Source organism: Diabrotica virgifera, chromosome 4 (assembly GCF_917563875.1).
Source record: "Diabrotica virgifera virgifera chromosome 4, PGI_DIABVI_V3a".
Classification (NCBI taxonomy): domain Eukaryota; kingdom Metazoa; phylum Arthropoda; class Insecta; order Coleoptera; family Chrysomelidae; genus Diabrotica; species Diabrotica virgifera.
Window position 1 is genome coordinate 228,802,246 of NC_065446.1, and position 27,782 is coordinate 228,830,027.

The 27,782-nt window shown below is 31.6% G+C and overlaps 1 protein-coding gene across 2 annotated transcripts in view; it reads left to right on the plus strand.

Moving 5' to 3' along the window:
• Nucleotides 1-27,782, plus strand: part of LOC114327388 (ubiquitin carboxyl-terminal hydrolase 34) — a 273,865-nt gene that overhangs the window by 226,383 nt on the left and 19,700 nt on the right. Inside the window, exons 32-36 of one of the 2 annotated variants that reach the window (XM_050649892.1) lie at nt 1,084-1,261; nt 10,653-10,772; nt 10,821-10,946; nt 14,375-14,609; nt 25,631-25,863. In XM_050649892.1, coding sequence (XP_050505849.1) covers nt 1,084-1,261; nt 10,653-10,772; nt 10,821-10,946; nt 14,375-14,609; nt 25,631-25,863 — 892 coding nt within the window. The remainder of the gene's footprint in view (nt 1-1,083; nt 1,262-10,652; nt 10,773-10,820; nt 10,947-14,374; nt 14,610-25,630; nt 25,864-27,782) is intronic. The other variant, XM_050649893.1, reaches the window with a different exon arrangement.

The window sequence follows — 27,782 nt, forward strand, 5'->3', positions numbered from 1 at the left end:
ATATGTGAAAACACTGGTTTTTCCTAGATTTATTTTCTTTTTCTAATTATTCCAGCACAGAATTCAGATGGCCGGTCACTTAGGTTAGCGTGACACATCTCTGATAACATATTTTATCATTGTTTCCGTGTCTGCATTTTATATTATTGTTTTTTTTATATATATATATACTTCAATTTTGTTCTGAAGCTACTTTCTTTTGGCATTTTTATAATTAACTAGTTTTGATGGGAAATAAGCCGCAATTTTACTAAATAATGATTTTATTAACGTTTCGACGTCCAAATCGGATGCGGTTGTCAAAATACAAAAAATATTAATGAATTAAACAAAAATGTTGTTGCTTAGTAAAAAATTCTTCTAATAATTTATTTAATCTGACTCATTTATATCGGCAATTCAGACATACACATTTTAAAGTAGAAGACTTTAAAATGATATTGCCAATATTTATGAGTTGCGTTCCTGGGACGACTTTACTGAAAGATAGTTCATTCGATTACATGAAATTAACCCCAACTCAAGAATATCCGTCACAAAAAAATCATAACATGTGATCTGTCTTTAAGAAGACAACCACATGCAACGGTGACAGTAAAATTCTCGCGTTAGAGATTCCATAGTAAATCACGAGGGAAAACCAGGAAAAAACCTCGTGATATTATCCCGACATCGTATTAGGTCTTACTTTTGTTTACTCTCAAAACTAATACCAAATTCTGACCTTAATATGTAGATATTATGTTATTTTAAATTATAAATAATATTCATAATACATAGATATATAAATAATACCAAAATATAAAATCTGTACTAGCTCGATATGTTATTTACTTACTAATCGTGCTATTTTCTTTCTATTGACTTCCTCTTTTATTATGGGTAACCACATCCTACTGCATTCTACCGAGGAATTTGCGACACAATTGGTTTCATTTAGCATAATTAGAGCCGCTTCTTTGATTTTTCTCTTTTTACTATCTTTTTTACTTCGATTTAATGAAATTTGAAACTTGAAACTTGACATTTTGAATTGACATGTTCCTTTTATATGTATGTATTCTGATGTTTTATAATTTGTAGAGCTGATCATGACGATCAAGAAATAGTTATGTATAATAGGGCCATGTTACCAGCTTACTACGGTATATTAAGAATGATGTGCCAACAATCTAGGACGTTTACTAGAAGCTTAGCACAACATCAAAACTTACAATGGGCATTTAAAAACATCACTCCGCATCCTACTCAATATCCACAGGTAAGTTTGTTAAAAAGTGAATATTATTCTTTTACTCTCCCACTTTCTTACCCCACCACTTTCAGCACGCTGCATTGCTCAGTATCGGCCTGGCAGCCTTTGAAGATGGAGGTCCCGGTCGCTGTTACCGCCAGTGTGAAATTCATGCTGTGATACGTTTTTTAAATGCAAAATGGGTTAAACCTCTCGACATTCATAGTCAGTTAATCGAAGTTTATGGGTAAAAGTGGATATCTGTTCAACTTGTTCGCAAATAGAGTAGAAAATTAGTGAAGCCAAACGGAAATTCACGATGAATTTGAAGTCCTTCCGCTCGGCCTTCACTGAATTCTCTACACCATTTGCGAACATGTTGAACAGATATGCACTTTTACTCATAAACTTCGACTAAGGGGGGGGGATGGTTTGAAATGTTTAATTTTTTTTATTATTTCAAATAAAAGTGCATACTTTCAAGAATACTCTCTAAAAATTTCAGATTGATCGGAGTAAAATTACCAGAGGTACAGCGTGTTGAATATACCTACCTTCGATTGAGCGTAGTGAGAACAGTTTAACAACTGTTCGCCTTCTCTTTTGTAGCTTACTCCGCGATTCAAAAAACATATTTCAATGTGCATCACTTTACGATTTGGCAGACAAATAAGAAGATGAAGATGCAGTTGTCAAAACTTTAAACGATTTTTTCTCAAAACTGCCTTTTCAAATGCGGTGGACATTGTAACTGAAAAACTACTTGACCGATCTACCTGAAATTTTGCATATATTTTCTTTAGACATTTCTTGAGGTAACAACGTCGAGATATCTTTCGTTTTGTGCTTATTTTTTGTTAAACAATAATAAATCTGTTGATTTTCACAAAATGTTTACCAAAAATTTCGTATTTTTGACTTCTGAGTAATACCAAAAATTTTAAAATCATTAAAAATAAAAAAAAACTCGACGTTGTTTCCTCGTGAAATTATAAGCTAATTAAATATTTTTGAATTTTTTGTTTCGTGTGATCCAGTGACGAGTTCTGATGTCCACCGCAAAATCTATTTTTTTTTTAGCTGCCTGTCAAAATTTGTCACCAATAGCTTATTTTTCAATATTTAGGATTGAATTTTTTTTAAATATTCTTTGAATTGTACTTAAAATGTTTATTTAATTTAAGAATAAATTAATTCAACCACAGCTCCGAGAAAAATTTACAAAAATGTGCTTGATATGTTGATTTCAAACCATACCCCCCCCCCCCCCCTTAACTGACGATGTATGTCAATAGGTGAAATCCATTTTACATTTAAAACGTATCACAGTATGATTTTCACATTGGCGGTAAGAGCGACCGGGACGCGTATTTCCGCCTGCGTGTCCATTTCACGACAGTGCAGTTTTGAAATAGACACCGAAACGGTAAGACATATTTAGTTCCAAATAGATGTTTATTTGAAAGAGCCCGAAATATGCACGGGTTTGTACCGAGACATGTGGCGTTGGAATGCTACGTAACAGTGCACAGAATTGGGGAAATCCCCCCCCCCCCTAAAAAGATCTAAAAATTAAAATAAATTGTTGAAACAAAAAAATATATTGCCTGCTATGAATCTTAAACCATGTAGACAGACAAATTCGATCCAATAAATACGCTAGAAGTTAAGAAAATTAAGGGAACTTAATACATAAATAGTTGAAATACTGATAAATTTCTACACACTTGAATGATTAAAGGAAGTGAAAAAAAAATCGTATATTAACCCCTTCGTGCTTGACCGTCATTCGGCAAGTCGGCTCCTATTCGCGGTGTGCAAGTACTTGGAGGGGATACGAGAAGTAATCGTGCGCGAATAGCGGATAAATCTTGCAAATTTCTTTAATAATTCATAATGTCAATTGAAATTGTCAAATTGACGTATATTTCATACCTACTGTCATTGAAGAAGTAAAATTATATGTTGCTCACAATATTGATATGATATGCAATTATTATATAAAAGTATATTTAATTAATTGTATTTTGCTTGCAGTATAGTATGGTATAGTTAGACCCAAACCCAGACATCCAAAGTGAAAGTTATCCTTCAACACCAAATTGTTTTATATCCACACAATGTCCAGAAAAAAGTCACACCATTTTGAGCGTCGGGTTTGGGGGGAGAGGGGGGAGAAATATGCAAATTCGTAGTTTTTTACGTTTTTCGTCAATATTTCTAAAACTAAGCGGTTTAGCATGAACAACCCTCTACACAAATTTGTTCTACATTAAATTTGAAATAAAAAAGACCCTATGCATAACCCTTCTAAAATGAACGGTTCCAAAGTTACGGTGGTAGTATAGTATAATTGGTCCAAAAAAAGGCCTAACCCAGACATCCAAAGTAAAAGTTTTCCTTCAAGACCAAATTGTTCTATATGGTCCACATATTGTTCAGTAAAAAGTTACACCATTTTGAGCGTCCGGTTTGGGGGGGAGATGGGGGGAAGTCGGTAAATTAGTAGTTTTTTTACGTTTTTCGTCAATATTTCTAAAACTATGCTTTAGCGTAAGGAATGTTCTATAGAAAAATGTTTTACATAAAATTTAAAACAAAAAAGGTTTTATACATAATTGTTATAAAATCAACCGTTACAGACTTACGGAGGGTGAAAAGTGGAGGTTTTCGATACTTTTTATATTTACCGATTTCTCCCCCCTCTCCTCCCCCCAAACCCGACGCTCAAAATGGTGTGACTTTTTTCTGAACATTATGTGGACCATATAGAACAATTTGGTGTTGGAGGATAACTTTCACTTTGGATGTCTGGGTTTTTATAGTTATATCATAAATATTGCCCAAAAAATATAAAAAGTATCGAAAACCTCGACTTTTCACCCTCCGTAACTCTGGAACTGTTGATTTTATAACAATTATGTATAAACATTTTTTGTTTTAAATTTCATGTATAACATTTCTGTATATAACATTGTTTACGCTAAAGCATAGTTTTAGAAATATTGACGAAAAACGTAAAAAAACTACTAATTTACCGGCTTCTCTCCCATCTCCCTCCCAAACCGGACGCTCCAAGTGGTGTAACTTTTTACTGAACAATATGTGGACCATATAGAACATTTTGGTGATGGAGGAAAACTTTTACTTTGGATGTTTGGGTTAGGCCTTTTTTGGACCAGTTATACTATACTACCTCCGTAACTTTGGAACCATTCATTTTAGAAAGATTATGCATAGGGCCTTTTTTATTTCAAATTTAATGTAGAACAATTTTGTATAGAGGTTTGTTCATGCTAAACCGCATAGTTTTAGAAATATTGACGAAAAACTTAAAAAACTACTAATTTACCGATTTCTCCTCCCTCCCCCCCCCCCCAAACCCGACGCTCAAAATGGTGTGACTTTTTTCTGGACATTGTGTGTACCATATAGAACAATTTGGTGTTGAAGGATAACTTTCACTTTGGATGTCTGGGTTATGCCATCTTTTGGATCAACTATACTATGCTAGTAGGCTATTGATTATGTACTATAGAAAGGAACTACAACGTTAACGGGGTTATATTATTTCATATGGTCAATGAATCTCTCTATATGAAAAAACCGCGGAGTGCTACCATTTAAAGGGGTGCGTTTTTGAGAAATGGGTGAATTAGTCCCTGGGCACAGGTTACATTAGGGTGAGTTCTATGCACTTTTGGTACAAACACGTCTACATAAAAATTGTTCCTGGTTAAATTTCCTATCTAAATATAACTTTTTAAAGTCAAAGATACTTTTTTTTACAAAAATATATTCAAAAGAAAAAGCACAAAGAAACCCAAAAGAAAGAAATTTTGTTTTTTGTCCCATAACTTTTGTCCACGAGGATATAGGTATACATATTGCTTCACAGAAAAAAAACTTACATATTTTCTCTTTAAAATGGTGTTTGGTAGAGGTCATTAGGATTTACAGTTTTCGAAATATGATTTTTCAAAGTTCGCCACTCACAGCAATTTTGGGCAATTTTCCTTGTTATTTCGCAAATATTGTTCTGTAACTTTTTTCTACGTAACATTAGGTATATGCAATGGTACATGTAAGAGGAATAGAAATCAATTACCTTTAAAATGGTCTACTGTATAATGTTGTACGACTTCTTTTAAAGAGGTTATCTTTTTCAAGTATTTTAACGAGTTTTTATATTTTTACAATTATTTTTAAATTTCCCATTATAACTTTTTTTTTTCTATATGGTATATATTATATAATAAAAAAGAAAGCTTATTCTGTTTACTTTAAAATGGTGTATTATAAAAAACTAGGGTTATTTTTGAATAAGATATGCTTTTTCAAATTGTAATAAGTACTTACAACGATTTTTGATTTTAGGATTATTTTTTAAATTCCTCAATATAACTTTTTTATGTGATTGTGTGTTATGATTGAATCTTATTTTTTATAGGTAATACTTTTGATCCACTTGACTCGGCCGGGCAAACTTGAAAATATGGATTAATTCCAATATTTACTGTCAAAACTCCTGCACCACAAGCTTCGCTTGAAAAAATAGCATGTAAATGTACCAAAGGATGTACAAAAAACTGCGGTTGTAGGAAGATAGGAATTAGTTGTTCAATATTCTGCAAAGGGTGCATGTGCATGGGTACTAATTGTGGGAACTCTAAGATAACTGAGGTGTCAGAGGAAGATATTGAAGCTAATGCTAACGAAGAGATGGACTTTGATTTTGAAAATTTTTTAAATGTCAACGTTTAAATAATTTTAACTAAAGTGATGTTTTTTAAGACTAATGTTTTTGTAATTTCTGTAAAAGAAATATTTTAAATAATACAGGTAAAAAAATATCAAAGAATCACTCGGTTTCCATTATGTATTTAAATATAGATGATACACCATTTTAAAGAACAGAAAGTAAGCCCTCTTTGTTGCGCAATATATAGATAGTATATTCATGTACAAGAAAAAAAAAGTTATAATGAGAAATTTCAAAAATAATCGTAAAAAATGTAAAAAAATATATTTGTTTTATATTAGGTATTATATAATATATAATATATTATATAATAATTTTGTTTTATTTTTATATTATATTATAAAAAAATCGTTAAAAGTATAAAACCTTGAAAAACCACAATCTCTTTAAAAAAAAGTCGTACAACGTTATACAGTAGACCATTTTAAAGGTAATTGATTTCTATTCCTATTACGTGTACCATTGCATATACCTAAAGTTACGTAGAAAAAAGTTACAGAACAATATTTGCGAAATAACAAGGAAAATTGCCCAAAATTGCTGTGAGTGGCGAACTTTGAAAAATCATATTTCGAAAACTGTGAATCCTAATGACCTATACCAAACATCATTTTAAAGAAAAATATGTAAGTTTTTTTCCTGTGAAGTAATGTCTGTACCTATATCCCCGTGGACAAAAGGTATGGGACAAAAAGCAAAGTTCTTTCTTTTGGGTTTCTTTGTGCTTTTTCTTTTGAATATATTTTTGTAAAAAAAAGTATTTAAAAAGACTTTAAAAAGGTATATTTAGATAGTAAATTTAACCAGGAACAATTTTTATGTAGACGTATTTGTACCAAAAGTGCATAGAACTCACCCTAATGTAACCTGTGCCCAGGGACTAATTCACCCATTTCTCAAAAACGCACCCCTTTAAATGGTAGCACTAAGTGGTTTTTTCATACATAGATGTCCATTGACCATATCAAATAATAAAACCCCGTTAACGTTGTAGTTCCTTTTAGCTATCTTATTTTGAATATAATCAATAGCCTATAGTATTACATTTTAATAATTAATTTTATTTACTACATACAATTGTTTACCTTTTAATAACATAACCTAAATCTTACTTTTTCTTCTTATAATTTTTTTTGGGCTACGACCTTGACAATTATCCAGCAACCAGGACCAATATGATTGGCCAATATAATTAAAAGTGCGAAAAAGTTGCCGAGCTATGAAACCAGGTGTCGCTTTTCCGAACTTACACGGTCCAAATATACAGATTCGAGCGCTTTCCGAGCGGCTTCGCGCGGTCTGTTAAAATACAGTATCACACTACAACTAATTAAAGTTAATGTAATAATAACACTAATTTTACAAATAAAACTATTTTTATTAAATTTATTATTCTACATAGTATGTGAGTTAAATTAAATTTTATTCATAAAATACCATTTTAATCAAAAATTATTAAAAAAGATAAACAAGATAATTCGGATTAGTCCTGTCGCCAGGGGGGGTACAACGGCCTCCTTAATTCAGATGGACTTACCCAAGTTTTTTTTATGTGTTTTGACTGGTAGAAAACCAATTTTTTGGGTAACAGTTGATCCGGATGTCGATAAGATTGTTATAAACAAAAAACTTAGGAATTACATAACAACGATTTTTCGCAAAACAAAACATTTTTTTGTATTTTTTGGGCGATTCTAAGCAAAAAATGTTCTTACAAGTTTTTTCGTAGAATGCTTAGTTTTCGAGATAAACGCGGTTGAACTTTCAAAAAATCGAAAAATTGCAATTTTTAAACCCGAATAACTTTTGATTAAAAAATAAAATAGCAATTCTGCTTACTGCATTGGAAAGTTCAAATCAAATTCTGTCGGTTTTGATTATTTTCATTGCTAAAAATTTATTTTTTTAGTGTTAAACAAAGCTATAAACACATAGTGTTTCCCGTGCCCAATGCATTGCGTTTTAATGTACTGAATCTACGTAGAAATTGTCTGTATGAGCGCCTACTCGTTCGATTTTAAATGAGAAATGTATTGAAAACATCATTCAAGCAACGTGTTTATAGCTTTGTTTAACAATAAAAAAATTAATTTTTAGCAATGAAAATAATCAAAACCGATAGAATTTGACTTGAACTTTCCAATGCAGTAAGCAGAATTGCTATTTTATTTTTTAATCAAAAGTTATTCGGGTTTAAAAATTGCAATTTTTCGATTTTTTGAAAGTTCAACCGCGTTTATCTCGAAAACTAAGCATTCTACGAAAAAACTTGTAAGAACATTGTTTGCTTAGAATCACCCAAAAAATACAAAAAAAAATGTTTTGTTTTGCGAAAAATCGCTGTTATGTGATTCCTCAAGTGCTTTGTCTATAACAATCTTATTGACATCCGATCAACTGTTACCCAAAAAATTCGTGTTCTACGGATCAAAATACATAAAAAAACTTGGGTAAGTCCATCTGAAGGAGGCCGTTGTATCCCCTGGCGACAGGACTAGATGGAATTCCCCAGATTATTTTGTGCTTGATATCGTCCCAGTCTCCTAATCTGGGAAATTCCATCCGAATTATCTTGCAAGGGATAGTAAGGTAAGTTGTAAACAGCAGCACAGTAACTTCACCTCCCACACAATCCCATCTGTCAAACATCCAAACAATCTTATCACCAATCAAATTAACTAAATCTAATCTCCTTCCGGACATCACCCACTTTTGGGCGTGGTTTCCCCACTTTTAGATTTGAATAAGGTAATTCGGACGGAACAAAAATACCTGAAATATGATGCAGATTGTGGCACCACCGTATATGGCGAACGAAAACTCATGATGCACCCGTGTACATCACCGTACTGAGCGGACAGTCAAGCATGATGCACACGGGTGCATCACTGTACCGAAGGGGTTAAAGTGTGTAAAGGTATTTTATTTTCCTTAGCTAAGCGTTTTCGACAAAAATGTCATCTTCGCAGCTAATGGTCAATGTAAACAAGAAACACCACTACTTAGAGTTGTGTGTGTGCGCACCGTGTCGAACATTGGATATTAGATGTTAAAATCGCATTACAATATTTAGATCTGATGTTTCAATCTGCTGTGCAACTCCCGATGATGAAAAATTAATAAATACATGTAAAACAGCCGCTTAAACAGTTCAAACACATACAATTTTGTTCACACATTGACCATTAGCTCTGAAGATTACATTTTTGTCGAAAGCGCTTAGCTAAGGAAAATAAAATACCTTTACACACTTTAATATACGAATTTTTTTCACTTTCTTTATTAATACATTATTTATGTCTTTAATGTAGTTTGAGTTTATCTTTTTCTGTCTTTTGTCTATTCATTGGAAGTTCCCCCTAAGACAAATTTCCCCTGCCAAGACAAATTTCTAGATCCACCACTGAACGTGATGGAGCAGTTTAAAAGTGTTTTTACCAATATCTCGCAAGATTTTGAAATTCTGTTGTTTGAACAAAATTCATTTGAAGAAAACAGTTACTATACGTGAAAAGTTGAGTATTCATTATCTTATACCGGTAACTACGATGACATTTGTGTTTATATTATAAACAAATTTTCTACAGAAACCAAAACAAATTGGATAATGAAGAGGCGCTATCCCATCACCAATACGATTTTAGTTTCGCAAGATATATGTTTGTCAGCTAGCAGAAAAGAACAAGTCAAAAATACAAAATAAAAGGAGAAACTAGAAACTTCAATTGTAAGGCAAAGTATAAGTATTAAATTTTTGAAAACAACAAGCAGTACTTTAAAAACCTCACCATTATTAAAAAGAGGTTTAAATCTTATTATAGACATTAATTTCAATCATTCACATAGAGTAAATGTGGCTCAGTCTTTAAGTTTACTACGTTGGTGTGACGATACAAAACAGTTATTTATATTATATCACCTTTTGAAGCTGGCATGACAGCTGCAGCAGCAAAATCATATGAATTCAGTATTATAATACAATAATTGTTCAGCTGAAACTAAAATATAGAAACCTAAAATTTTCTATATTTTAGTAATTAAAAAATAAAAATATAAAAATAACTAAAAAATAGAACACTAAAGTATTATTGTGCAGTACGAAAAAATGTATACGTATCATAATAGTTTTCTTTAAGACAGGATATTTTGGTACTACTTTGAGTTTTTTGAAAATTTATACGGAAAAAAAGAAGGAAACTTTAGTATCAAAATTGTTTTATTTCCACAGATCCAACGAATGATAATTTGTCATTCTGCAGATAGGAGCTATTTGTGATAAATTTACGCGCTAAGTTCTTTTATGAACCAGTGCGCATTTCAAAATTAAACGTCTTGAAATCCACACGTGTTTGAAAGTAAATATGCTCCGCCGTTTCCGTGCCTATTTCAAAACTACCCTGTCTTGAAATGAACACGGAAACGTAAATACGCGACCGGGACCTCCATCTTCGAAGGCTTCTAGGCCGACACTGAGCAATGCAGCGAGGCGAAACTGGTGGGGCAAGAGAGAGGGAGAGTTGATGTGTAAGACAGGGTTGCCAGATTTCTTCTAGCACGTCCCATTCTTTCTTAGCGGCGCAAAAATTTTATTTTACGAATGACCCTTGTATTTTAATTTATATTACATAAATTTCAACACATTATTCTTTGTTGCAGGCTGTAGAAGAATTATTTAAATTAATGCAACTAATGGTGATCAAACATCCCGATGCTTCAGAAGGCGAGCAAAGAGAAATTTATAGTTTTAGGAAAAATACTCTAATGACCTATCTACAGGTAAATCTAAAAGCGTAAAAGCTTATCATTAATAACTAAAAATGAAAGTGTTTTCAGTGTCTCGATGGAAGAACGAGTTGGGGTACATTAATATCGGCCTTTAGGATACTATTAGAAACAAACGATGATAAGTTGTACGTCGTTTATAATGGTGGTTTGCAAATTGTTTTTGAGGTAACTATTTTATTTTACTTTTAAGCTAACTTTTACTTTCTATATACAGGGTTACGAAAAAGTCTGGCAATACGGTAATTTCTCCGAAACCGCTAAAACGATTTTTATGGATTTTGGTGAGTGAGGGTCTGTTAAAGCGGCCGATATTATAGTGGTAATTACATTGTTGTTAAATCTTCCGTTTTTCTGGAAATCTAATGAACTTTCTTATTTCAAATGCAACACCTGTATATTTTTTGCGTTTTGGTATTCTTAAGGGATACTGATTATTTTACATATGATATTCCTTATACCTAAATGCCATAATTTCGGAGTTATTGCTACATTTATTAAAAAAAAATTTAAACAATTTATAAAAATCAATTTTTTCTGCCCGGGTAGACATTATTTTAGGTTCCTTGGATCCTTTGGAACAAAATCTTTAATTTTCAACAGAAATTTAAGATAAGTAATTGTTTATCAATAATTAAATAACTTGGTAATATAAAAGCCCTTTTCGTATAGATTGTAACTCCAGAAGCCGATGGAAATTGAATGAACAGTTTAGCAACAATTGAATTGTTAATTAAAAATTTACGGTCGCTATAATAACCACAATAATTATGATACATGAGAATAACTATGATTGTTGTATAAAAAGACACTGTACCTATCTAATGTACTTTGCATAATTGAAATTGGACTAATAAAGCGGCCTCAGGAATAATTTAAAATCATAAACAATTTTTTGGCTTATAAACAAATAGAATATCTCGATAAATATTAAATTAAATTAAATCATGAAAACGGTATTGGAAAAAAAGCGGCAGGACGCTTCTTTTAAAAGAAAAATCGTTTAATTGTGATGAGTGGTTCCTGAGATACAACCGGTCAAAGTTGACCGGCATTTACGGCAAAGACATAAACAATAGGATCATAATTTTCGAACCATCACCTTTTTATTTCGGTCCTCTTTCTCCACATTAATTTTCGTATCTTTAAAGTACTCATAACATTATATTATTATAATAAAAAATCTTTATTACGAGTGAAAATTGCCAAAAATAGCAAAATTTCAATCAAAAATTAGGTTAGAGAAAATGTAATGTCAAAGTTCAAAATCGGTATACGTTAAAAAAAATGCATTTTCTCGGCTTCCCATGGAGTAATTTTCTTCATTATTTTTTTGTTCCCAAGTAACTCGAGTAGAGCCATCTAACTAACGCATTATTGAATGTCAAACTTGCTTTTGTTTTGTTTAATAGATTAATTTAATAAAAGCGAAACCTTTTTTAGGGACATTATACACTTTTTAGATGGAGAAAAAGTGTTGAATTAGCGACCGTCATCGCTTCGGCTTCATTTTTCAAATGAAAACTTTCTTAGGGACGTTGTGCACTTTTTGGATGGGAAAGAGGTATTGAATTAGCGACCGTTATTGCTTCGACGAAATAAATTTTTGAAGTGAAAACTTCTTTAGGTACGTTGTGCCCTTTTTAGATGGAGAAAAAGTATTGAATTATCGACCGTCATTGCTTCGACGAAATAAATTTTTGAAGCGAAAACTTTTTTAGGGACGTTATACACTTTTTAGATGGGGAATACGTGTTATATTAGCGACCGTCATCGCTTCGGCGAAATAAATTTTTTAAATGAAAACTTCTTAGGGACGTTGTGCTTTTTTTAGATGGGGAAAAAGTATTAAATTAGCGACCGTCATTGTTTGACGAAATAAATTTTTAAAGTGAAACTTCTGTAGGGACGTTGTGCACTTTTTAGATAGGAAAAAGTATTGAATTTGCGACCGTCATCACTTTGCCGAAATAAATTTCGTACGTACATAAATAATATATTATGTGTATGTATACATAAATAGCATAGAACGTACGCAACGCTTATATAATATAGGTATAGCACTTCTTTTTGGATGTGGAAAAGCATTGAGCTTGTAATTTTTATACTATAAGAAGTTTTCACTTCTGTGGGCACTCCCATGAGTGCTTTAAATTTTTTTGTTATAATAAATAAATTAATTTATTATAACAAAACAAAAGCAAACTTTGACATTTAATAATGCGTTAGTTAGATGGCTCTACTCGAGTTACTTATGAACAAAAAAAGAATGAAGAAAATTGCTTCATAGGAAGCGGAGAAAATGCATTTTTTTAACGTATACCGATTTTGAATTTTGAGATTACATTTTCTCCAACCTAATTTTTGATTGGAATTTTGCTATTTTTGGCAATATTCACTCGTAATATCGATAGTTTTTATTATAATAATATATGTTATGAGTATTTTAAAGATATGAAAATTAGTGTGGAAAAGAGGACCGAAATAATGGTTTGAAAATTATGATTCTATTGTTTATATCTTTGCCGTAAATGCCGGTCAACTTTGACCGGTTGTATCTCAGGAACCACTTATCACAATTAAACGATTTTTCTTTTAAAAGAAGCCTCCTGCCGCTTTTTTCCAATACCGTTTTCATGATTTAATTTAATTTAATATTTACCGAGATATTCTATTTGTTTATAAGCCAAAAAATTGTTTATAATTTTAAAATATTTCTGAGGCCGCTTAATTAGTCCAATTTCAATTCTGTAAAGTACATTAGATAGGTACAGTGTCTTTTTATACAAAAATCATAGCTGTTCTTATGAATCATAATTATTGTGGTTATTACAGCGACTGTAAATTTTAAATTAACAATTTAATTGTTGCTAAACTGTTAATTCAATTTTCATCGGCTTCTGGAATTATAATCTATACGAAAAGAGATTTTATATTGCCAAGTAATTTAATTATTGATAAACGATTACTTATCTAAAATTTTAGTTCAAAATTAAAGATTTTGTTGGAAAAACCCGCATTTTTTATGGAAAATTTTCGTCGAAGTAAATCAGGAAAACCGCGTTTCTATGCAGAATTTAATTACGGTGAATTTTTATTTGAGTGTTTTTGGTGTAAAGTTAAAATCTTTGGAGTTATATAGCAAAAATTGAAAAGAATCACGATTTTCGGACGCCATTTTGTTTATAAAAAAAGTAGCACACTATCTGCAGACTTTGCATACGTATATTATTAATATATACAATAATAAGATTCGATTCCAGCAATAAAATTGCTGGTAAATAACTTTTCCCAAAAATGACCTATTCTCCGATAATCTGCCCAGACTAACAGAGCATCTAACTAGCAACTAACTCTTCAGAGCAGCTGCAGACAGAGTTAAATGGGCCATGATGATCGCCAACGTCCGTAAAGGATGAGGCACATGAAGAAGAAGATACACTTAAAATTGTTAACAAACACATTTCGAGACAGGAATTTACAGATGTTTTTACAGTAGTACTTCAACTTTTTGATGCATTGGCTAAAACTAGGCCAGCTTGTGTTATAACTGTACAGTTAAAACTATCCACAATATACTTTTTTTTCTCTTGTAGTGTTTTCAAAATCTTCATTTAATGCTTCATGAAGCAACTGCTTGTCATGTTGTGGGTGATATGTTAGACATTCTCACTATAATGCAAGACCTGTTGGTTAGTATTAGAATGTACAGAGACATTAAAGATGCTAGAGGAATTTTACTTGCTACAAAAGACTGGCTGGAGGTGTTAAGAAAACTGGCGACTTTATTGAATACTTACAATCCTCCGGAGATGAGAACGTTATGTATAGGTAAGGATTATTTTAAGAGCGTAGACGCAAATATTTTACGGCTATCCCTACTTTTTCTTTCTTTACACCTCAAATTACGTGTATATAGTAAATTTCTCACTGGTATGAAGGTGTAAATATTAGTTGACAATGACATTGTCATCATTAACTTAGAGATGGCATTTGAATGTTCTTGGATAACCGTTACTTGTATAATGCTTTAAATTGTTAATTCAGTTAATTAATATGATTATTTTTTCTTTAACTATGTAATCAGTGGTTACAATAGTTTATATACTATTCTTTTTCTCATGATCATCTTTCAGTGCGTCACAGTTTTTCGATTTCTTTCTAACGCATTAAATTGTATGTGACAGAAAAAAAGGCACGTCCGTGATTACAGACATTTACAACATTTATTCTAGTTATTCTAGTTGTCGATAGATGGCGCCATAATAAAAAAATATTTTTTTTAATTAGATAATAATATTACAAATATAATCTGTATAATTTATAAGACTATACAATTATCAAGTATATTCAAATGGGAAATAAGCCACAATTTTACCTAAAAATGATTTTATTAACGTTTCGACGCCCAAGTCGGGTGTCGTTGTCAAAATACAAAATAATACTGAAAAATAAATAAAAACGTTAATAAAATCATTTTTAGGTAAAACTGTGGCTTATTTCCCATTTGAATATACTTGATAATAAAAATGCCACAAGAAAATAGCTTCAGAACAACATTAAGACTATACAAATCAAAGAAAATACCATTTTATAAATGCAAGAAACACATTTCATTTGTTTTTATTCCAAATTGAAAATAAAATGTGACAACTGTCAGATTTAACTAAAATGTCATGTTAGAATAAATGTCATAAATGTGTATTATCACGGACTTACCCTTTTTCCTATCATTTGTTACGCACTGAAAAATGCTCATGAAAAGGACAATATTACTATACAATAAGAAGTAATAATCGAAAAAAAAAAAGAAAAAGTGATAAAGGGATTCTTAAATAATTTATTGTTACTATGGAACGCTTAGATAAATCATTAACATCTTTAACAACAAAATATGTACTTGGATCACAGAATATATCCTGGTGTATTCTCTGCTTGGATCTTCCATAAATAAACAATAAATAAGTTTTTTTATTATAAAATAAAAATGTATACCATTTTTATTCAGTTGCAATGCGAAGGCAAAGCAATCTTATTTTTCAATTAGAATACGGAGCGCAGTCCAGCACTCTGAATCGACGATTTTCGACTCTTGTTGGAGTCTCATCGGAGAGAACGTAGGCCTGCTGCTCTCTGCTCGAAGTGACCAAACCATGAAAGTTTAACCCCACATTGCAACTGTCTAGGTGACTAGCGTCATCTGGTAATTGAAAGGTAAAGTTTTCAATCCTAATAGCAACATTAATAATATTAAAAATATTACTAAAAGATTTTTAAATTGAAAACTTATTGGTCCATTTCCCTGGTAACAAGGCTTCTAAAATGGGCAAGCCAGATGGATGCTGTGAAGACAAAGGGAGGGAATTCTAAAAGTTGCAATTCACAACCACCGTCTGCAGCTTGGTAAAGTTCCAACGGAAATGGACCTAGTTACTCTATAGGAGTAATACTAATATAACATAAAATAAAAATGTATACCATTTTTATTCAGTTGCAATGCGAAGCACCAGCAGTAGCTGGCTGTATACCATAATTAAAAATCATACAGAACAAGTAAAAACTTCGTTTGTATAATGGTATAAAAAGTTTATTGAAAAACTATTAAAAAGTCATCCAAAAGGATTCGCAAAACGTTTTCAATCTAGATCAGATCATCTTCAGTGCCTAGAACGAAGTATTTCCACGTTAGAATGAATACAAAAGGTTAAAATTATGACTAGTTAAAGAAAAAATGTGGAATATACTTACGTTCTGCTTAGTACATGAAACTAGCAACCTTGTAGAATAGGTGACATCGAGAAATATGATTTACATTTTTGAAAAATGATGTTAGTGGCGACTCTAAGTCGATGTTAGGTGATAAAATTTTTAAGAGTGCTCAAAGGGCAACATGATTCACTGCTCGATGGTAACGTATGGTACTTGCCAGTTAGATGGACACAGACCAACAAGAATATAGGAGATGACAATCTATTTATCAGACTGAAGTGAGATGACAAGACAGTTAGTCAATTTTTGGTTATGAATTTAAATTCAAATTATCAGTTAAGCTGAATGGATGTTAATAACTGTATTAAAGTGGAATTTAAATTATAATAAAATTGGATTCTATTGTAAAAGTCTAAAAGGTAACTCTCTGTTACAGAAAGAATTGTTGTTATTGTTATGTTAATAAAAATGTTATTCATTAAAATCAATGACATCATTGATGACAGTTTAAAAAAGAAGAAGAAAGTTTAATTTAGTTTTGAAATAGAAAGAGAACTGAAAAAACTTGAATGTAGACAACTAATGGAAGGAAAATACCAGAAAACTAGTAATATTGTAAAAAGATTGTAAAAAGAGTAATGTTGGTTGCCTATGATTATGGTTGTAATGGGTAACAGAGAAAGAGAAAATTGATAAATTCAGCTGATTATTATTTGAATTAGTTAACTAACAATTTGAAATCTACAGATGGTACTGGAGAAAACAGGCTGAAATGGGTGAAAGAAATTTTTTTTGATATTACCAAAGAATACTCCATCCAACAAGAAGCGAAAGCATCGACTATTTCACGATCCAAATTTCTTTGCGCATGTACGATCCGCCATGTTTCATGTATTATTTCTTATTTCTCAACCTAACCCCTAACAACTGTTGTTGAACCTAACAAACAATGTGAATGTATTTGTAAAATTATTGTGTTGTTTAGTCTTTTCTAATTGTAGAAAAAAGAATAATACTATTAAACATATCTATTGTTAAAATAAACTCTCATTGTGATGGCTCCACGTTAAGGTGGATTTTCTTGTGTGGTTCGTACTGGGATGCCCCACTAGATCGTAAACAAATAATCCTCTTTTCAGTACCGAGACCGAGAAATCGTAGCAGGTAAACGATCGTTGGGCAATGAGAGAAGTTCCTTTTAAACATTTATATGATTCATTTTCATTCGTTTTCAAACATTTATGTGATTCCATATACGTACCTATCTATTAAAATTATTTATTCCCAGATTTTTAATAAAGAATAAAAACAATTTAAACATAGCTATTTAGTGTTTTATTTAATTTGCAATAGTATTATTTTATTTCCAGTAAACAAACATTTGCTTAATTTTGTTTCCACAACATCAATTTTTATTTTATGACAGCTGAGAGAAAAACTTATGAGTGAAAGATAAAGACTTGCACATAGTGTTTATTAATCTTGAGAAGGTATATAGAAAAGTTACCAGAAACCTATTGGTACTAAGTAGGAAAGGAGTGCCGACTGAATATGTGAGAGTGGTACAAGAGATGTATCAGACGGTAACAATTAGAGAGAGCGAATGCAGCTGAAACTGTAAAATTTTGTGTTAAAGCAGAGGTTCATTAGGGTTAGGTTAAGTTCCGTATTAAACCCGTAGTTATTAATAACTAGAACTAGCGAATAACTAGAAAAGATAATGTTAAAAATGAGTATATAAGAAAAAATTGGGTGTGGATCCTATTGGAAACAAAATAAGAAACAGGTTAAGGTGGCTAGATGCTAGATCTGATGTCTTCTTTCTTTTATATAGGCAGTACTGCCTGTTTTTCTTCAACGGTGCATTTCATTCTGTTTCTAAATTGTCATTCCAGTTTTTCCTTGGGTGTCCATTACTTATTCTGCCTAACAGTGACTTGTCCCTGGCTATTCTTACTATCCTTGATTTAAAGTATATTATGTTGATTCCACTCTTCTTTTCCGTTCTTTACCCAGGTATTTATATTATCTACCCCACATATGCGTCTGATTTCCTCACTTCTTACCCTGTCCTGTAGTCCTTTTCCAGCAATCCTTCTTAAGATCTTCATTTCGTTGGTCTCCAGATGTTTTTGTGTTTTGCTTGTATCTGGTCTTGTTTCGGCCGTATAAGTCATAAGTGGCCTAATAACTGACTTATATATTCGGGCCTTTGTTTGCACTCTTAAGTGTTTGTTTTTCCAAATTGTGTCGTTTAGGCATCCGGCCGTTCTACTGACTTTAATTATTTGTTCTTTGACCTCTTCTTCGATATTGTTTTCAGCTGATAGATTAATTCCCAGGTATTAGATGCTAGATGTGATGGGATAATTGTTATATATCCAGGCGAATTGAATTTGCTACAGTACAACCAGAGTTTCCAGAAACCTCAGATGCACAGAAAGAAAGCGAAGGTGAATAAAGTCATTCTAGCCTCAGCCGCAGAGTTTCCTCATGCAGCGAGAATATAGTGGTGTTGGAGGTCAATAGACATTCAAAGAAATTTCTCGAAAGGAAACAAAAAAAGTCATCAACCTAAGACAAAGTTAATAGAAAATTTGAAAGTATAATTATGTAGGTATGTACTAAGTAAAAAGGTCTTGGGTCAAAAATATCTATTTTGACAAAGTTTTGTAATACGAAAAAAAGTAATAAAAATCGATAGAAATTTTCATCTCTGTTTTGAAATTAACTATTAAATTCAACTAAGCATTTACATAGTTTAAAAAACTTAGTCAAAATCGATATTTTTAACTTAAAACCTTTTTACATAGATATGTATTTACTGAAATGATAAGGGATGTAAAATGCCAGATTAAATGAAATTATGATTTGAAAGGATGTAGAAAAAAGGGGAATGACATAAGTGTTATTATCAGAAATGCAAATTGAAATGTGTGACAAACAATTGTAAATGAACTGTAATTAGTCATAGAACGGAATAGATGAAAAATTTTTTAATGAGTTATAACGTAACAGGCAAACTATTTATTGTGTGAATGAATATTAAGGTGATAGCTAACTAATCAATGTTTTTTTTTTATTAATGGCTTTGACAGAGCCAATTAGCCAGACTATTTGTGTTTTTTTGTATGGTATTACAATATCAATTTTAAGTTAATATCTAAGCCTACTTATCTAAATTTACAGAGTGTTATACTATATTAATGGATACATTTTTCAATTTTGTGTGATATTTTTACAATTTTATAATTTTATTATCTAAGCCTATTTAAAATTTAAATTTACAGGACGTTACATATTCGTAAAGACATTGTAACGTCTGCTTATTTTTTGGAAAAAGAATTTCGTTTAAATCGACAGGTAAAGGACAATTTAGATCAATTAACTTTTCATACATTACTTTAATATTTTGTCTGTACAGTCCACACTCCAATATGAGGTGCTGTAGATCTCCCATTCCACCACAGGCGCAATATGGCTAATCAATGTTGAGGGTTGAAGGTTATTCTCTGAAATGGCAAACTGAGAATTTTGAATTTTGTAGCTGAAAAATTCAGAGACATGAGGAATGGCATGAAAGAGGAATGAAATATAATCATATTTTTCACTTAGAACAGGGAGCAACATCCATCTGGCTTGCAAATTTTAGAAGCCTTGGAGATGTTACCAGGGAAATGGACCAATAAGTTCTTCAATTTAAAAGTCTTTTAGTAATATTTTTAATATTTTTCAATATTATTAATGTTGCTATTAGGATTGAAAACTTTACCTTTCAATTGCCAGATGACGCTAGTCACCTAATCCATACACGTCAGTTGCAATGTGGGGATAAACTTTCATGGTTTGGTCACTTCGAGCAGAGAGCAGCTGGCCTACGCCTCTCCGATTATGACTCCAATAAGAGTCGAAAATCGTCGATTTAGAGTGCTGGACTGCGCTCCCTGTTCTAAGTGAAAAATAATATTGTTTGCCTTCGCATTGCAACTGAATAAAAATGGTATACATTTTTATTTTTATTTTATGTTATATTGGTATTACTCCTATAGAGTAACTAGGTCCATTTTCCGTTGGAACTTTACCAAGCTGCAGACGGGGGTTGTGAATTGCAACTTTTAGAATTCTCTCCCTTTGTCTTCACTGCAGCATCCATCTGGCTTGCAAATTTTAGAAGCCTTGGAAGTGTCATCAGGAAGATGAGCCAATAAGTTCTTCAATTTAAAAGTCTTTTAGTAATAATTTTAATATTTTTCAATATTATTAATGTTGCTATTAGGATTGAAAACTTTACCTTTCAATTGCTAGATGACGCTAGTCACCTAATCCATACACGTCAGTTGCAATGTGGGGTTAAACTTTCATGGTTTGGTCACTTCGAGCAGAGAGCAGCTGGCCTACGCCTCTCCGATGATGACTCCAATAAGAGTCGAAAATCGTCGATTTAGAGTGCTGGACTGCGCTCCCTGTTCTAAGTGAAAAATAAGATTGTTTTGCCTTCGCATTGCAACTGAATAAAAATGGTACAGTATTTCTCATGATCATCTTTCAGTGCGTCACAGTTTTTTGATTTCTTTCTAACGCATTAAATTGTATGTGACATAAAAAAAGGCACGTCGGTAATTACATTTCGTCGGTGACATTTTTATAACATTTATTCTTAGTTATTCTAGTTGTCGATAGATGGCGCCATCATAGAAAAAAAAGAATGTGTGTGTACTTTGTACGCACGTAAGAAGTTATACTTCTATTATATGATTATATGATTATAAACGAAATTAATATACTTTTTATTTATATTTTATTTAAATATTATATTAATTTATACTTACTACTTCTCAAACATTTTTATTAAAACAGTGCCAAAAATTAAAATAATAAAAAAATAAAACACACACAAACACATTAAAAATGCCACAAATGATTTCTGAACATTAATTGTCGGAAATTTTTTTAACTAAATACGTATTTTCTGAAAATAAAATTATATAATAAATATACTTACAATCATAAAATGTATAAAAAAAAAAATAAAAAAATAAAAGTTTCTATTGGGATTCTAACCAACTTACCACGCGGCTGGTATTTGCGTTGTACTGGGATTCACTCGCATTAAAACTTCGCCACAGAGACAGCTTGTCATTATGTGCGAAAATCGTCTAACTAAACAGATTAACCTTTTGACATTTTTAACTTATGTGAATCAAATTATTTTGATTTTGAATTGAAATGATTTAGAATTGAAAAAATACAACAAAACATAGAGTAAGAAAACAATATATTAGGTGAATATTGATAGACATTTTGATGGTAATCAAATTATGTAAATAAAAGTATTACATACTACTTATGTATTATGTATTTTGGTAGGTTCAAGGTAGGTGTCGGAGCCCGTATAACGACTAATAAATTTCGCAATCACTTGCGTCGTGCAAAGTGGCTATGTTCAAATATCATAACAAAATTTGATCAACTATTTATAAAACACTTACCAGTGAAAGATTCTTTAGCTTTGAATAAGCGAGATCTGCGGCAGGCATACTAGTCACAGTTTGATGAGCTTTCACATTGGCATGCAACAATCATCTCTTCTATGTTAAGAAGTCCAAAAATATAATATGAAAACTATTTAAAAAGGCAGTATAACCATTAACTAACTTTTTGTTTGTTGTTTCTCTTCCTACAAATTTTAAAACGCAACAAGCATACATTATAACCAAACCACAGTCCCACAGCTGCCATATTGGATCATTTTTGTCATGTCATTTGAACATCCAATCAGAACAAAGTTATAATGCGCATACGCCCGATCGCTAGGTTTTACCATATAAAATTTCACCGTCATTACGTCCGTAAAGCGTTGTAAAGCGTTGTAACTTCAATAATTTTTTTTTAATTAGATAATAATATTACAAGTATAATCTGTATAATTTATAAGACTATACAAATCAAAGAAAATACCATTTTATAAATGCAAGAAACACTTTTGATTTGCTTTTATTCCAAATTGAAAATAAAATGTGACAACTGTCAGATTTAACTAAAATGTCATGTTAGAATAAATGTCATAAATGTGTATTATCACGGACTTACCCTTTTTCCTATCATTTGTTACGCACTGAAAAATGATCATGAGAAATACTGTATACAGTTTTATTTTTATTTTATGTTATATTAGGTTATATTAGTATTACTCCTATAGAGTAACTAGGTCCATTTTCCGTTGGAACTTTACCAAGCTGCAGACGGGGGTTGTGAATTGCAACTTTTAGAATTCTCTCCCTTTGTCTTCACTGCAGCATCCATCTGGCTTGCAAATTTTAGAAGCCTTGGAGGTGTTACCAGGGAAATGGACCAATCAGTTTTTTAATTTAAAAATCTTGTTAGTAATATTTTTAATATTTTTCAATATTATTAATATTGCTATTAGAATTGAAAACTTTACCTACCTAACTTTTTATTAATTTAAAATATTATTAAATATTATTTAATAAACAACTAAAAATATTCCTGAAGCCGTGTCAAATATTTAGTAGTCTTGTTCGACTGAGTGCGTTATATGACAAAGATAGCGAATGTTCGATTTGGAAAATATCACCAAGGAAATAGTGTTCCTTTTTTCGAATCCTGAAAAAACTAATACTTAAATATTTTTGAAGAATTTAAACGCAGAATGAAAGACTACATTATTACCGAAGGCTGAAAGTCCCTTAGGATAAATATAAAGGTTCTCTTGAATGAGATATTTGAAATTAAAAATTACACTTCTCTTTTTTCACCCCTGTAACTTATTAAAATAAGCACTATAGAAGTGTTCAGGGACTTTCGGCCTTCGGTAATAACGTAATATTTCATTTTGCGTTTAAATTTTTCAAAAATACTTATTAGTTTTCTCAGGATTCGAAAAAAATTAATGCATTTAAAAGCATTGGAGCCGAAATTTTGCTCCTATCCCCTTAAGATTTATGAGATGTTGTTTCTTATATGATAGACAAGACAAAAACGGCGGGTTCGTTGGAAAATATATTCCCATGAGATTTTTTTGCATACTAACATTCGGGAGACACCCCAGAATAAGGTTCAAAAAGCCGCCCACGCGAAAAGTGGTCCAGATTTTTTTTAGCAATATTTTTTTAATCAAATTGCAAAAATAAATTGTTTCGGTGCGGACAATTTTTTTTAGGTTTTTGGACCATTCTGGACAAAAAAGGTTTCTCGTAATTTTTCTCTAAAGTTGATCTTTTTCGAGTTATAAGCAATTTAAAATTTGAAAAACGCGAAAATGACCCTTTTTAAGACTTAATAACTCGGTTAAAAATTATTATGAAAGTCAGAAAGTGACTAAATGAAAGTTTAAAGCCCTAAATGATCCTAAACAAATTTGTGTCATTAATTTATTACTAAGCTGTTATTTTTAATTATTAAAAATGAGCAGTAAGATCGTAAACGAGTACGAGTAAGATGGACCATTGACTGCCGGAATGGCATCGCTCTCGCACTCACCATTGACGGCAGCTTGGTAATAAAATATTGCCTAATGTGACTTATAAATAACAGCTTAGTAATAAAATATTGACAAAAATTTCTTCAGGATCTTGTAGGGGTGACTTTAATCTTTGATTTAGTCACTTTCTGACTTTCATAATAGTAACTTTTAACCGAGTTATTAAGCCTTGAAAATCGCCATTTTTCGTTTTTTTCAATTTTAAATTGCTTATAACTCGAAGACAATCAACTTTAGAGAAACATTATAAGAGACCTTTTTTGTCCAGAATGGCCTAAAAAACCTAAAAAAATTATCCGGGCCGAAAATATTGAGTTTTGCAATTTGATTAAAAAAAATTGTTAAAAAAAATTGACCACTTTTCGCGTGGGCAACTTCTTGAACCTTATTCTAGAGTGTCTCACGAATGTGATTATGCAAAAAAATCTCATGGGAATATTTTTTCCAACGAACCCGCCGTTTTCGCCTTGTCTATGAGATTTATGAGATGTAAAGCTAGTAATATCACTGAATAGAAGCATTATTCCCTTATGTGAATAGTCGGTTCGCTTATCTCAGACAACTGTCTAGTAATTTTGGTAATTATTTTTTGCGAAGTTAATTACATTTTGACAGACTAGACATGTACATGTACATGGCTGGAAATTACTGTTCAAACAAGTACACGTGCAATCAATTATTTATTTACAGTATAATATAATGTATTAATACCAAATGAGAAAATTATTTATTGTACAAAATAGCAATATTTTGATGAAATAAATTCCACAACCTTGTATGAGTTTAATATACACTCCCACTATTTCCAATAATGCTTCTTTTTTTAATGAAAAATTAAGTTTTTTTGAGCTGTTAATAGTGTAAGGTAGGAATTTTTGTGTTTTGTGTATGTTTCCTACTCTGAATCTGTCAAAGTACGTCTCAGTTGAGCAAACGGACTTTATAATAATTCTTATATTAATATCAGTAGATTAATACATACAGTTTATAGAAACAAGTTTCATTTGACATGTAATGACAAAAATTTGATAGAATGGACATATAATGTATTTATTGAAGACCATATTATTATGATTACACTAAGGGAAAGAATAAGACTACAAATAAAGTATTCCAGTCTAAGTAGCAGATCCTGTTAGAATTTTAACCTATAACCGTTGTTTAAAAAAGAATAGTTTGTCAACTCAGTGAATAAATTTGTTTGATTCTAATTGAGATAGATGTTACCACCATTTCTGTCAGACTCGCAACGTCACCCGTAACTGCGATAACTCCAAATTGCATAGACATCAACTTGGATACGAACCTATTCATAACACACCAACTCGCATACATATTAAGAAAAATAAATATATGGAAGAATATATTTAGAAATTGAATTAATGGTGAGTTGGTAGTTGGTGTGTTATGAATAGTATCGTATCCAACTTGATGTCTATGCATTTTGGAGTTATCGTAGTTCCGCGTGACGTTGCGACCCTGACAAATGGTGGTGACTGTCTTAACTAGAATCAAACAAATTTATTCATTGCGTTGACCAACTATTCTTTTTTAAACTATGCTACTGCTTTTGACTTTTTGGTTTCTGGTGTAACCTTCTTACAAAATTTTGCAACCTAAGCAATATGTTTTTTTATTTTAGAATTACTTAAAGAATTTGTTGTGATCATGGCATCAGAGACTATGCAAGTTCTGGTACCGCTACTCTCTCATTGTCATTCTGCATTCCAAGATAGTCAGGATGCTGTACCTTTAGGACCATATTTTCCTAGAAAAGGCCACTCGTTACCAATCCTCACAGTCAAAGGAGGAGCGAGACCTTTGAGGCCAATGGTTCAGATGACTGTTCCCCATAATCAGCTGGAATGCAGTAGGGTAAGTAGAAAATAAAAAATTAAGTAATATGTTAAGTAAATATAAATTTCTGGACACAATTAAGGCGATTTCTTATGCTCTTGTAATCTTCTTACGCTTGTTTTGTCTTGTTTGACATGTACTTCAAGTAAGCTTTTTCTTTTCTTTCCATTTTCCTTTCACCTCTCTACAGAACCACGTTTTTCGTTATGGGAGAGCTATAAAAATATAAAAAATGACAGATAGGGAGATAGAACGAGGAGTATGAGACTGTACATCGACTTCATTTTTTTTTCTGCGTTATGCCTCTACGGCTCAAATAGTTCTGTGAAAAGAAAGCTGTTTCCAGAAATAAACAAAATTGGCAGTACAACCCCAATTACAATTATTAGAACAACAACAACAAGGTTTTAGGTAGGGAAGATCATACACCGACGCTATATTTATAATGAGGCATGATCAAAAGAAATCATTAGAATACAATAAACCGGCATACTTTTTCGTGGACCTTAGAAGGCATTTGACAGGGTCAAATTAAAGGACGTTATCCATTTATTATACGTAAGAGAGGTACCTGTAGAAGTAATTAAAATCATAAAAGATATCTTCCAGAACAACACAATAAAAGTAAAAGTAGATAAAGAATTAACTGACCCAATTGAAGCTGGCAATGGGATAAGAGTCTCCCTGAGTCCTCTATTGTTCAACCTGATCATGGATGAAATAATAAAAAAGTAAGAACTAAAAAAGGATACCAAATGGGAGAAAAACAACTTAAAATAATCTGCTATGCAGCCGGCGCAATACTAATCTTTCAAAGTGAAGATGATTTACAACGTATGCTGCACCAATTTAATATAACCGCTAGATTATTTAATATGTTACTTTCTCCAAAAAAGGCCAAATGCATGGTTATAACAGCAAATCTAATAAGATGTAAATTAGAGCTGGGAGGTCAGATAATGGGACAAGTCATGGAATTTAAATATCTAGGCCCCACACTATCTAGTTATGGAAAGCTCGAAACAGAAGTGGAAGATCAAGTGAACAAAGCAAACAGAGCTGCAGGTTGCCTTAATGAAACAATATGGAGAAATAAAAATATCGGAAAAGAAGTGAAAATGACATATACGGCGGAAACACGACCTGATACAGAAAGGACAAAAAGAATTCTAGAAATAGCAGATATGGAAGCCCTTCGAAAAATCGATGGTAATGTACACTTCGCGTCATATAAAACTGGTACACTTTTTTTTCCCAATGTAAACCTGTGTCCAGACTGACAATTACGGTTCGTGAATCACTTCGTTGTTGCCATCACAGATAACGGAATTGCACTAAATCTAAATACAAAAAAATAACGTTTAAAATGTATATTTCTAATTGTAATACATACCTATATTTAAATTACACACTTGTTCACTGTATAAGTTATTCATTTTGTATTAATTTCAAATTAAGTTTTTAATTTTTCCAGTGTGTTTTATTTATTCTACACAACTTAATGCAGTTTTGTCCTACAATTTACGAGAAACCAATCACACCTCTCGATTTGACATTAAACATAATAATTTAAAGTCATGTCAAGATTTATTATCTATCATTATTTTTGAATTGAAATATTTTCATAAATTATAATAAAACACGAATCAATGTATGGATACTTAATTGAGATGACGGTAAATTACAATTGTTTTAGTTTTTAGTATATTAAAAAATGCGGTCTGTCGCACAGCCCCGTTTTTACCTAGTTTGATATAATATTTTCGTTGAACTGGCAACGTTGCCCTATAAATTGGAATGACACTTGTGACAAGATCAACTTACACAACTTGAAAAACACGATTTTCGGTTATAAGAGTTGTACCAGTTTTTTTTGACGCGAAGTGTACAGGATTTATATTAGCATCCAAAAAATAAGAGTAATCCATATCGATTTA